This window comes from Primulina tabacum, chromosome 5, assembly GCF_025594145.1.
Source record: "Primulina tabacum isolate GXHZ01 chromosome 5, ASM2559414v2, whole genome shotgun sequence".
Classification (NCBI taxonomy): domain Eukaryota; kingdom Viridiplantae; phylum Streptophyta; class Magnoliopsida; order Lamiales; family Gesneriaceae; genus Primulina; species Primulina tabacum.
This window is the reverse complement of record NC_134554.1, coordinates 9638757-9651408: the sequence shown is the minus strand read 5'-3', so window position 1 is coordinate 9651408 and position 12652 is coordinate 9638757. Positions and strand designations below refer to the sequence as shown.

Sequence of the window (12652 nt, the reverse complement as noted above, 5' to 3'; positions counted from 1 at the left end):
CTATGTTTCTTATTTTTTTTGTGCAGAAAGATACTTAATAGAAAGTTTTGGATAATACCATAACTTGTATAGTCGAAATGTTCGTCTCACGTGCGAAATTTGAGATAATAAAACCCGAAAATAAAGAATAAACTGGACACCGAGGTTTACGTGGAAAACCCCGAAAAATTATTAGGGTAAAAACCACGGGCAAGATTAAAAGAGTTGCTTCATGCTTTCTTGGTTGAGCTCTGCGACTTTGTTAGAAATATTTCAAACGAATTCTGAATATCTGTTACAAACCGTATAACGTCACCTGTTACACGGTTAAGATTTTTGACAAGTATCATACAGTTTTCAAATAAGATTTTAGCAAGGTTGCTTCATGCTTTCTTCCAAGATAAAAATTTGTGTGAGACGATCTCACGGGTTATATTTTGTGAGAAAGATCTCTTATTTGGGTTATCCATGAAAAATTATAATTTTTTATGCTAACAGTATTACTTTTTATTGTGAATATCGGTAGGATTGACTCATCTCACAGATAAAGATCCGTGAAACTGTCTCACACGAGACCTACTCTTCTTCCAATTATTTAGCAAGGTTCCTTTGTGCTTTAGCATTTAGCTAATCTTCAGCGGGGCTGATACTTCACTGATGCAAAACATTTTATCCTTACTTTCCTATGTAAGATTTTGCTTACAATAGTTTTATTAATTTTACTTGTTCTTATATTAATCATTGTTTTGTTATCACCGAAACTTATTAGCTAGATCCAACAATTAATTTGAGTTAAAAATCTGGACTACATTTTTTATATTATTTTCTGCTTACTCTATTCTTAACTAGTTTAATTGTGGTTTTCTCAATCTTTATCTCTTATGTTATGCTAAAAAAATTATTATGTTGATATTTAAATTACCATGACTCATGAGGATCGCTTGTCCAAAATACCTATTGATTTTGGGAAGAATCGAATCAAATCAAATCGAATCGTCTAAAGTCAACAACATAATGATAATAATAATAATAATAAATAATTTAAATGTCACACACACTATCTTGCACGTTAATTTAAGAAACAGTGAAAAAAATATGATTTTTCAATAATTAAAATGTTCTTGGATGAAAAAATTCCAAAACAAATATTTTTTTTTTTTTGAGCTCTCCCTTAAAAATGTGTGTCTAGATTAATTTTTATTTAAATTATTTCAAAAATAACATTTATTTTTATTATTATATCCAAAAATATTTGTATGGTATGTATCCTTTATCTTTAATTTATTTATTTGCTATTATTATGTGGTTGAATTAAAAAATATTCCCTCTCATTAGATACAAATTAAAAAGTATATATTAATTTGAATTTATTTTATTTTATTCTTCAAAAAATCGACGGTCATTAAATAATAATTCGTTTAGTTAGAGGATAATACACATGGATCCGGTTAGAACATGATAAAATCAGTTATAATAATAATCATAAGAATAACAAGCAAATCTCGTTGGGAATTTAAATATTAACATAATACTTTGACTACTTAATATATGCACTCGTCATAAAATATATATTTAGTTTGATTCATTTTGATTCTTCCCACGATTAATAGGCACTAAAATAACAATTCATATAGTTATAGTAAATGAATAACATGTAGTCTATGTATTTTAAATACTAGTGTTAAGATAAGTTTGAGACTATTAAAAAATATTTCATGATTGGGTTATTAAATGATAAAATTATTTTGTGATCTAAACTGATCAATCAAATAGTTTTAAAATAAATTGTGATAATAACTATAATTGAAAGAAACGAAAAAGTGTGTGTCACAACTGATTGTGTAAAACAAATAAATTAACATAGATTTGTTTCTGAACGTTCGAGGACCGAATTCCTCTACGTTTCTCATTCTTATCTTCGGAAAGATTCCAATAGAAGACTTATATTTATACAATCATGTTGTATAAACTCATTTCAGGCGATGATTTACTCTCAACTGAGACTCCTAACATACTCAATCATTAAGGACGACAAGTCTTAACCGACCTACTATTGATCAACCTGACGACAACACGGTTGATCAACTCTAATTTCTTCAATTGTTCTTATCAAAATGATATGAAAGTTGAATAAGAGTATGAAACAACAAGTTGTTGCACGACGAACACATTTATTACGATGATCTGATATGACAATCAAGTTGTGCTCGAATGCACGAAGGTGCTCCTTGTTTTAAAATGATTACTTGTGTAGTGTGAGCATGAGGATTAATGTTTCTCTACATGAGAGAATGAACATCTATGGTCATATGAGAACATTAGTGCATTTTTAAATAATACATATATATATACACATGTGTGTGTTCTTGATCACCATCTTTTCTTCGTCTTTTTTTCCCTTCAAGAATATCAATCTCTTTTATGTCAACTTATACCACAGTTCGTATTTGATCTACTCGAGACTCTATATCATTTTCTGAAAAGACTGGTGTAATTTGTTCTAGATTGAGTATGTCTCCTATGAAACGGTCTCACGGATTTATATTTGTAAGATGATCGACGTCGTCCATACTTATTTGATCTACTCGAGACTACATATCATTTTCTGGAAAGACTGGTGTAATTTGTTCTAGATTGAGTATGTCTCCTATGAAACGGTCTCACGGATCTATGTTTGTTAGATGATTGACGTCGTCCATACTTGTGGTTAATTAAAAGTAATATTTTTGACATAAAAAATAACATTTTTTCATCGGTTGGATTAAGTTGGAGATTTGTCTTACAAAATTGACAAGTGAGACAGTCTCAAAGAAATTTTTGTATTGTCCTAAATTGTAGAAACATTAAATATTTTTGTCCTTTGTATTTAACGACTATCTTAACGATGCAAGATTCATGGTTTTGGTTTGTTTGAACTTGGAACAGATGACTTGTCATATCTTTTGTTCTCATCAAAACTGATTATCTATCTGTTAGCACGTTAATTGAGTACGTTGACTTATTTAAAAAATATCACGCAAATCTTGATTGATATAAATTTTAGTTTATGCAAGTATGCAAAGAAATATTACAAGCGATTCCCATGTGATAAATATTTGATCATGATACTGTACTTTGTATATTTTTTAATTAATATGAACTACTCAATAATTTCTTTAATAATGCATAAATTCCCTAAAAGTATGGCAATTTCCTACTATAAAAGGATATCTCCTGGACTTTTAATTCAATCAAAACACATCAATGGAGAAGGCATTACTCAAGCTAGCTTTCTTGTGTCTCCTTTTGGTTTCTACGCCAAGTAATTAACTCTCTTTCTCTTATTTTCTTTAACACTATTTTTCTTATTTTTAATCACAATAATGCTCAATTTGGTATTTAGTTACGACTTCAAATTAAAATATGGAGCGCAATCAGAATCATTTTATATATACACAAACATAAATCAATGTCATCGGCGCTATTTATTTGTTACACATGTTGATATATTTGCTTTTACTTTTGCTTTTCCAGCGATCCTAGTCATTTTGTCATGTTCCGCCATCTTGTCAACAACACATCGTTGATGTTACACACCAGTACTCTAGAAAAAAAAAAAAGGACTAACATTTTGAAAAATTGAAATATACGATGTTGATGTATGTAGTGTGACAATAGCAACATTCGTAAAATTGTGAGCAATTGAAATATACAGTACTGATACTCTAATTTTTTAACAACATAAAAGATCAAAATTACATAGAGATGTGATCAAATTTTCAATTGATTTTTCCCATGTATATGTATGATAATAATGATTGAATATTAAATACGTATATTTGCAGATCCGGGAGTCATAAGAATGAGTACTTCATCAATGGTGATGGCGACTACTCCATCGAGGAAACTCCTTCAAGATTGCATCGATCCTCTTAGCCCAAGTGCTCTAACCACTCGTTGTGAGATTGATGACGATTGTTGTTCGGGTCACTGCATGTTTCAAAGATCGACCTCCCTATTCCCCACATGCGTAATTTTTTAAACTCGTCACGTGATATCCAAGACTGGTTCGGTTCAAGTCTCGTATGTCGCCAAGATTAGTTTTCATTTGTTTTCAATAATGATCGGTTAAGATGATCTCCCTGTTGTGTACTTTGCTTGTTTAATTTGAGTTATTGTCTTGTAATACTTTATGTTGCAAGCTGTTTCCATCATCGTTTAAGGTTGATTAATGGATTAAAAAACCTTATCGATGTTGGATGAATATTACTGTGTTGTAAAATAAGATAATATGTTGAATGAATAAAGATCGCAGTCCTTGTTCAATGGCATTGTTGACGTGATCAGGTGAATTGTAAGTTAGAAACCCAAACCCCTTCGACCTACCACTTTCTCGGTCATAAACCACCCTTGCTTCCTGAACTTTTCCTTGCTCGCTGAACAAGGTCTCGGCGCAAGGCAAGATTGCCTGCAAAGACTTGTTCGATTTAAATAGAAAATTTAAATAGAAATAGTGTTGAAGATAGCGTTGGTTCTTTTGAATTTTATATAAATGACGTATTGAAAACTTGTTGGCATTCTAGTTTTTTTCTATTTGTTATGTAATTTATTTTCAACCAACAGTTTATAATTAGACAAAAATTTGTGTGAGACAGTCTCACGGGTCGAATTTTATGAGACATATCTCTTATTTAGGTCAAACATAAAAGTATTATTTTTTATGCTAAGAGTACTACTTTTTATTGTGAATATCGGTAGGATTGACCCGTCTCACAGATAAAGATTCGTGAGATCGTCTCACAAGAGACCTATTCTTATAATTATTAAACAAAATCATTGTAACAAATAAAGATTTTTTTAAATCAAAATTTTAATATATGTGGAATATAATACGTATTATTATAATATTATTTGTGAGTAAATGTTAAAAAACTATATTTCTATTTTTATTTTTTAGGGATTGAATATTTGAAAATATATATCCCCTCTTCGAAATAAGTTATAGCTTCATCCGTGGACACGTGGCACCCATTTTGATCTTGTTAAACATGTCCTTATCTAGGGTTTTAGGGTTTTGTAAAGAATAATTTTGGTCACATTGTTCAATTTTTTTACTTCTTATCTCCTGTTGTTCATTCTATTATTGGGTTTTCCGTCGTATGAGAAGAACTTTATGTGGTGAAAACAACAGTGTTAATTTTCATGAACTTTTTGGGTTCACATGTAATTATATACCAATAATCCTGGGTTACTAAATGTGTTTGCATGCGAATTTTTCATACTTCGTATTTTTCATTAAAAAATGAGATTGTTTTAAAAGATTTCATCAATATAGTGAGTATTCAAATGATTGAGAATGTATTCTCAACTGAAATCAAGATTCACAAGCAGCTGGATTTTGCAGATAACTTTAAAATGATTTCATAAAGTGTGGAAGGATTGTGCTAGGATAAGTGTGTATCTAAGTTGATGGCAATGAATAGCAAAATAAAAAATCTAGATAAAATAAATAAGAAAAAATATTTTTTTGTTGGAGTTGGAATTTTAAATTATTCTATGTTTCTCATTCTTCTTATGCAGGAACGTATCTAATAGAAATTTTGGATAATACAATAGCATTTTGTACGGTCTCACTTCAGCTAAGTCTATCTGTACTCAACCAAAACTCGTATTAAACTTAAAAATCACAAATCTGTTCATATGAAAATTAATATGACAGTTACAAGGATGTATTCACTCTTTTTATTACAAGGATGTATTCACTCTTTTTATTACACTTGTTATACAATGATATAAGTGAATGAAAGTAGCACAAATGACCTTAATGATAAGATAAATCAATGCATGTGTGGTTGATCAAGAATTAACATATCGACAAGGTAAAGTGAGTTAAATGCTTTGAGAAATTTAACGCTGGTGAATGTTTAGAGTTTCAAATGTCTTCTACGCAATGATGTAGACGTCCAAAAATACCGAAAATTCCAATATAGAATTCAAAAAAAAAAAAAAGTGGATGAAGTATTCAATGTTTGACAAAAATTTATGTGAGACGATCTCACGGGTCGCATTTTGTGAGATGGATCTCTTATTTAGATCATCCATAAAAAAGTATTAATTTTTATACTAAGAGTATTACTTTTTATTTTGAATATCAATAAAATTGACCGTCTCACATATAAAGATTCGTGAGATCATCTCACAAAAAACTACTCTCAATATTTTACTAGCTTCTTACCTAATAACGCTTCCCGATGAATGTTTTTCATTCCAAAAAAAAAAAAAATTATCATGACTCATGAGGATCGCTTGTTCAAAATGCCTATTGATTTTAGGAAGAATCGAATCGAATCGTCATATATTTTATCATTTGAAGATAATTGTTTTAAGTCAACCAGATGATAACAAGAATAAATAAATAATTTAAAGATGTCGGGGATGATAAATATATATTTTATAATCAAGGATTTTTCACGTTTTTTGCTACGACTCGGGGGACCCAGAACAAAATTTCAAACATGCACGCAAGTAACTCTTCATCCACTAAACGTAAGTTTCGACGATCCAAAAATGTTAATCCAATAAGAAAGTTCCCATTCTCAGAGGATACACCAAAAGCTCCCAATCAATGTAAATGCAGTAGTGAGAATTCGTAGCTGCAACTTGTACTCAGGCAGAGTGGGAGAGCGCTCGTTTCGTTTCGCTTCGTTTCGAGCAGCGGTTCAAGAACTAATGCAGCTGCAACTCAACATATGATCTGATGCAGAGACAAACTAGAGTTCGAAAATCACACTTAATGGAGGATCATAGACACAAAATGTAACAAGGATCACGTTTTACAAAATATCATTCCCAGAACACACATGAATGAAAAGTAGATGTAAACTTCGAAATTTTTTCGAGTTAGCTAGGGGTATATACCAGGAAATGTTTCGTTGCTGGAGGATCTTGAAATATTGAGTTATTAATATTAACCCCTTGGATGGGACTCGGCAGCGCTAACTCGAATAGACCTGCCATTAAGGTCCTGCATCAAGAATGAAAGCACAAATCATACTCCAAATTACAGAAATACAAGTGCAGAAAAACTGTGTGAATAATTTTATTTTATACCCAAGTTTATCTGTCTGATTTTGGAGAAATACATGAATCTAGTAATGGATTTCATGATTCATACTTTAAGCTGATCAATCATGAGTATCGATTTATTACTTATGGTGTTAAAAAGTACCATGAACATATGATAACTGTAAAGATCAATCAAGGTAATCAGGGACTCCAGAATGCTAGAACCTCCAGGAAACGAAATCAACCAACAAAAGTAGCAGCAGCAGACCATGATTCCACGTGATATACATGTGTGTGTGTGTGAATACTTACAATTCCATCCAATGATTCAATGGCATTGTTGACCTCATCAGCTGAATTGTAAGTTACAAACCCAAACCCCTTCGACCTACCACTTTCTCGGTCATAAACCACCCTTGCTTCCTGAACTTTTCCTTGCTCGCTGAACAAGGTCTCGAGTGCAAGATTGTCCACACCCCAGGCAAGATTACCCACATAAACACGGTTGGTGCCATCGGAACTCGACCCTACCCTGGATCTGCCTCCGAATGATGAAATCTCCCTCTTCGAAGGTGCTGGCCCTGAATTTACCCTCAACACTCTTCCCTGAAATTCCTGCATGAAATCCAAAAACTATGAAATGATAACCAAAAAGACACTCAAGAGGCAGAAGCATTGAGAAGTAGCAATACACCTCAAACTCAAAATTAAGTAACACAATGATTCAAGCAACTGGTTTCTTTGGATAGTACTCGTTGGACTACCTAAAACCATGTAATTATGAGAATGAATATGGAAGCTTACGTATCCGTTGAATTGTTGAGCTGCGATTTCAACTTCATCGGTAGTAGACATAGTCACAAAGCCAAAACCCCGACTTCTTCCTGAGAGCTTATCATATATAACCTGCAGAGTTGATAACACGGAGACACAGAAAAATTAAATGGATTAATTCTCTTGGAAAAACATTTCAAATATTGCCTACTTCCTTCAATCATACTTCCTCATATCTGTCCATTCAGCCAATACATCTGTCTGTATACGAATTAAAGACGCTGCAAAACAACTTAGGAGAACCGAAATTCGTCTCAACACACACTCGAACGAGATAGAGCTTAAAACCTTGTAGTGCATTTGGATGAAGAATTGTTCGTTACCTCTTTACATAAGGTTTCTTTTATTTTTTTAAAGTAAAAGTTCTTTTAAATATTCAGTAGGCTAAAAAACTGTGGCTTCCAAGGTTTTCATGCTCTCGCAAGATAATAAATTCTTTTTTCATTATTTTAAAACATAAAACTGCTTCTGCGTTTAAAAAAAAAAAACATTTTCAAAAGCTCTACTGAAAGTGCTTGTGGTTAGAATATCTCTTCCACCTAAAATGCTGTTGGTAAAATAGCCAGCCAGCGAGCCAGAAATGTAAACAAAATGCTTTTATAAACCACTTGGCTAAACTTCCATGAAGTCTATTCCATACTGTAAAATAAAAGTTACCTCGACCATCTCCACATTTCCGGCTCTTCCAAACAACTCAGCGAGAGCAGCACTGTCGACACTGAAAGGTAAATTACCCACATAAAGCTTCAGTTCCGGCGAGAAACTCGGGTCCTCTTCGTCTCCCATCTCCAACCCTTCATCCAAGTCAGATGAAACCATAACATTTCGGATAAATCTGGAAGTGGGGTGGGTGTAATCTTCAACTGAAGGAGGAAACGTGAGTTTCGGCAGAGGTTTCAGACAAGAGGGAGGGAAGAGAGGATGGGCGGAGGCGGAGGAAGAGCGGTGGAGGGAAAGGGGCTGTGGGGCGACGGAGAGGAGGTGGAGGGATGCAGCCATTGCCATTCAGCTGTGCGGTTTGAAGGCAAGTTCTCGAGGTTTTCTGCTCTTCAAGGGTTTTGGACAGAGACACAGAGTGAAGATAACGTGTAGTAATAATGAAGTTAAATAATATTGTGTAGATAAGGTTTTTAAGGGCGTGTTTGTTTATAAGATTGCCGATTTTTTTTAAAAAAAAACGATTCCGTTTTTTTTTTTTGGGAAAAAATCTGAAAAAATAGAAGAGAAACTTTTAGATGTAAGTCTAAACATGTATACAAGTCGATTCGACTTTAGTATCATATTGTTCGACTCAATTTAATTTTGTATACTTGAACTCAATCGATTAATCCATTTCAACTTTGAGCTTGACTCTCATATATATTGAGTTGCTCGAGCTTTGAAAATCTAAATTCTAACTTATAAATACGAGGTTAGAAAGAGGTTAGAATCTGAGTATGCATTGGTAAAAATACCTTTATTGTTTTTCATTCTTCTAAATAATATATATTTATATATATAGTTAGGACTCGAACAACTTGTTAGCTACTAATATACAAATAATTGAAACTTGAACTCGATTTAAAAAATATATACTTGAGCTACTCGAAATTGGCTCGAGCTTAATAAAATCAAACTTACAAGCTACTCACGAATAACTTGACTCACTTACACCCCACATATGACTTTGTTGAACATATATATAAATAAATATATGGTACAGTATCGTCATTCATAAAAAAAATCTCCAAATTCTCTTTTAAAAAACAACGAGAGAGAAGAAAACCCAAATTAAATTGAAAATGGACGAAGAAAACATGGTTTCATTGGTTGGATAACCAAACAGCCATGCCGTTTTTCACTATAGTCGATGCTTCGGATCCCATTTGGAATTGTTCATGCTTTCTTCCTTAAAGGCGTATAAAACACACTGTTTTTGTAGACTTGGGCTAATACCATCAAACGAGACTTAAACGGACCACCTCGTTTGGATCACGTGTCAGTGTGGATCGGCCCATCGAATTATTATTTTTTATTATATTATTTCAATTGTATATATATAATTGATTATTTTCGAAATATATATTACTTTTTATAATTTATGAAATTTGATATATATATAATGATTTATAGTTGACTGATGAATATTGAAATATGTATATTATCTATCTTCATATCATAGGTAGATGAATCTGGAAACTTTATAATAATTAATGTATGATTTTTAAAATCTACATTTTTTGTAATATTTTTTAATTTATGATGAGTTTGTCTATTTAACCTGTCGTTGTTGGTGGGTTGGATTGAGTTTTTCCAACTTCACCGGTGTTTGAAAGCTCTAGAAGATGCATCTACGCGAACACAAAATTTATGTTGCTAGTAGAACTGCTAACTTAGAAGATATTATCAATCAAAAAAATTAGAAGACAATATGCTGCTGAAAGATATTATGATCATAAAAGTTAAGGTCTCGTTTGATAGTAGAGTTTACATGAACAATCTCTATATCACATCTGTTCAAGCTGTTTTCTAAAATAATCTAACGTTATCTTTGTGTCTTCGTTATTTTGAGAATATATCTCATGCAATTACATGATCAAATCCTAGTCAAAATTCTTGTAGAGCTTGGCAAATCCAACTGCTTTACTTCCAAGTGCTCTCACAATTTTCGCAGCATGTACCATTTGATTTTTGACAACAAAAGGTTGATTCTTTAGATAGTTGGTGAAGAGAAGAAATAAGACATGGTCATGCTCATGAAATTGTGAGATATTTTAAATTTATGATAAAAGTTAAACTTCTGTGAATAAAAAATTGATTTACCATTTCCAAGATCCCACAGCTCCAAACAGTTCCCCCCAATCCCCTTAATCCCTCATCATTGGGAAGGTTCTCAAATCGCCGGCCATGAACCACCGCAATTCGCCGCCTCCGCAGCTCGTTATCCGCCATACCACAGCCACCCAAATCCTGAAGCAAACGACGTCGTTGTTCTACTCCAATCTCATCGCTTTCCTCTTTCTCTCCTCCCTCCTCCTCACCTTCCGCTCAAACGTTCACAGCGCTTCTCGCTATCTGTCCTCCCTTATCGACAATGACCCGTCGTTGAAATCGCTGCTGTCCCGTCTCGATTTATCGGCACCCGCCCGGACCCATCACCGCCACCATCGTCGCCGCGGCGCCTTTCTCCACCTCTCGCGCGTTGGGACTCTGGACGATGATTTCTTCTCGGGTGATTCTGATTTTGACCGCTCCCTTTTCCATCCTTCCTCTAACAAGTTCCTACCTAATGCGACTCTTGTGATTCTTTCTGACTTCGAGCCCGATTACGGATTCTCTAACTCGAACATTGATCACGGAATCTCCTATCCCAAAATTGTTAGGCCTGGAGGTGTCAGTTTTAAGCCCGAATTCAGGAAGAACGTTACTTTTTTGGAAGAAGAAGAGAGGAAATTTGAGGGTAGCAGACTAGATGATGGTAATGCAGTTGTCGATCTGGATTTCTTGATTAAGGGTTTTGAACTGGGGCGCCGTGATGCTACTTCCCTTTTCTTTTTAGCTGGGGTATTATCGGCTGCTTATGTGTATGTCGTTTTGGCATTTATAGTTACATATACTTGGGTGAATGGAATTATCTTCCTGAAAGTAGTGGATCATTTGCTGGGGAATTCCCGATCAATTTTTCGCACGTTTTGGTATGGGTCAAATATTGGGCTCAAGAGGCTTTCAGGGTTTATTCTCATGAAATGGGCTGTGAGGGACGCAATGGCTCAGTTGATGGGAATATATTTTTTTGGGGAGATAGAGGATCAATACGTCTTCTTTAAGGTTTTCTTGAGAATGAAGTTTATGCCATTTGCCAACGTTGCACCATGGGTAATAGGACACGAGTGGGAGAGTGCTGGGTTTATTGTAACTTGGTTCTTGAGTGACTTGATGTTTGGCTTCATCTTTGCAGTGGATACTTGGGTTGCCATAGTTGATTCAAGGATGGGTGGAAGAGAGATTGTGAAAGAAGGGTGTAGTATGTTGATGGCATTGTTTTATCCCGCTTTTGTGATTAGATGGTTAGAAGCAATAATTTGTGGATCAATTGGGAGATGGTTGTTGAGAAGGGTGTGTGGGGATGTTTTTATGTTGATTTTTCAGTCATCGATGGAAGTATATTTCACAATGGCTTGGCTTGTTTTTTACTTTGCAGCAAGGCATAAAGATGATTCTTCAGCTGGGCGGACGTTTGGGCGAAGAGAATTGGATGGTCTACTTGAGGTTGCTAGATGATCCTGAAGGAAATTCATAAATACGAAATCTTTTCCATGCCATGGGTTGTTATACTAATGGTAGTGGTGGTAACTGGCTCAGTTGAGGTGCTTTAGTACTGTCAGCCTTTTGGTGCTTTTGTTGTTAAATATGCTGGAAATGTGAACTAGTCCTTCAATTGTTTGTTGATGTCACCATTTGTATGAATTCTATATACTCTGAAATGAGGCAAGAGATTGTTTCAAGTAATTTTGATGATGATTGTACAGCTTTGTAACATGAGTATTTTATGCCCTTAAAGACTTGTAATGATGGTTGTTGGCAAGGTGATATAATTGTCGTTCTACTCGAGTTTCGTTGAGTAAGGTGGTATGAGCAACTTCATTACCTTCACATCAAATTGATTTCACTACATATGAACCAAGATTGTTTTATTGTTTTCTTGCTACTTCGGTTACTACCAGTAAAGTTTTTTTTTGGCACATGAATCAGTTGTTCACTATATGATGATGGTTATTTTTTCTGTGATTTGACGATTTACAAGTTTTCGGCCATC

The 12652-nt window shown here is 33.9% G+C and overlaps 2 protein-coding genes and 1 long non-coding RNA gene across 3 annotated transcripts; 2 read left to right on the top strand and 1 right to left on the bottom strand.

Moving 5' to 3' along the window:
• The first annotated feature begins 3201 nt into the window (after positions 1–3201).
• LOC142544719 (uncharacterized) lies at positions 3202–4284 on the top strand. The gene is made up of 2 exons (XR_012820090.1): positions 3202–3280; positions 3804–4284. It is a non-coding gene; the product is annotated as an uncharacterized LOC142544719 (long non-coding RNA).
• A 2179-nt stretch (positions 4285–6463) lies between these two features.
• Positions 6464–8937, bottom strand: LOC142546321 (29 kDa ribonucleoprotein A, chloroplastic-like). Its single transcript, XM_075653977.1, has 5 exons — positions 8515–8937; positions 7828–7929; positions 7336–7638; positions 6877–6982; positions 6464–6712 (listed from the first exon to the last, which is right to left on the bottom strand). The coding sequence occupies exons 1-4, from the start codon at positions 8860–8862 to the stop codon at positions 6926–6928; spliced, it is 810 nt and encodes a 269-aa protein (XP_075510092.1). The 5' UTR covers positions 8863–8937; the 3' UTR covers positions 6464–6712; positions 6877–6925.
• Positions 8938–10632: 1695 nt separating this feature from the next.
• LOC142546319 (uncharacterized) lies at positions 10633–12461 on the top strand. Its single transcript, XM_075653975.1, has one exon. The coding sequence runs from the start codon at positions 10744–10746 to the stop codon at positions 12115–12117; it is 1374 nt and encodes a 457-aa protein (XP_075510090.1). The 5' UTR covers positions 10633–10743; the 3' UTR covers positions 12118–12461.
• Positions 12462–12652: the final 191 nt, after the last annotated feature.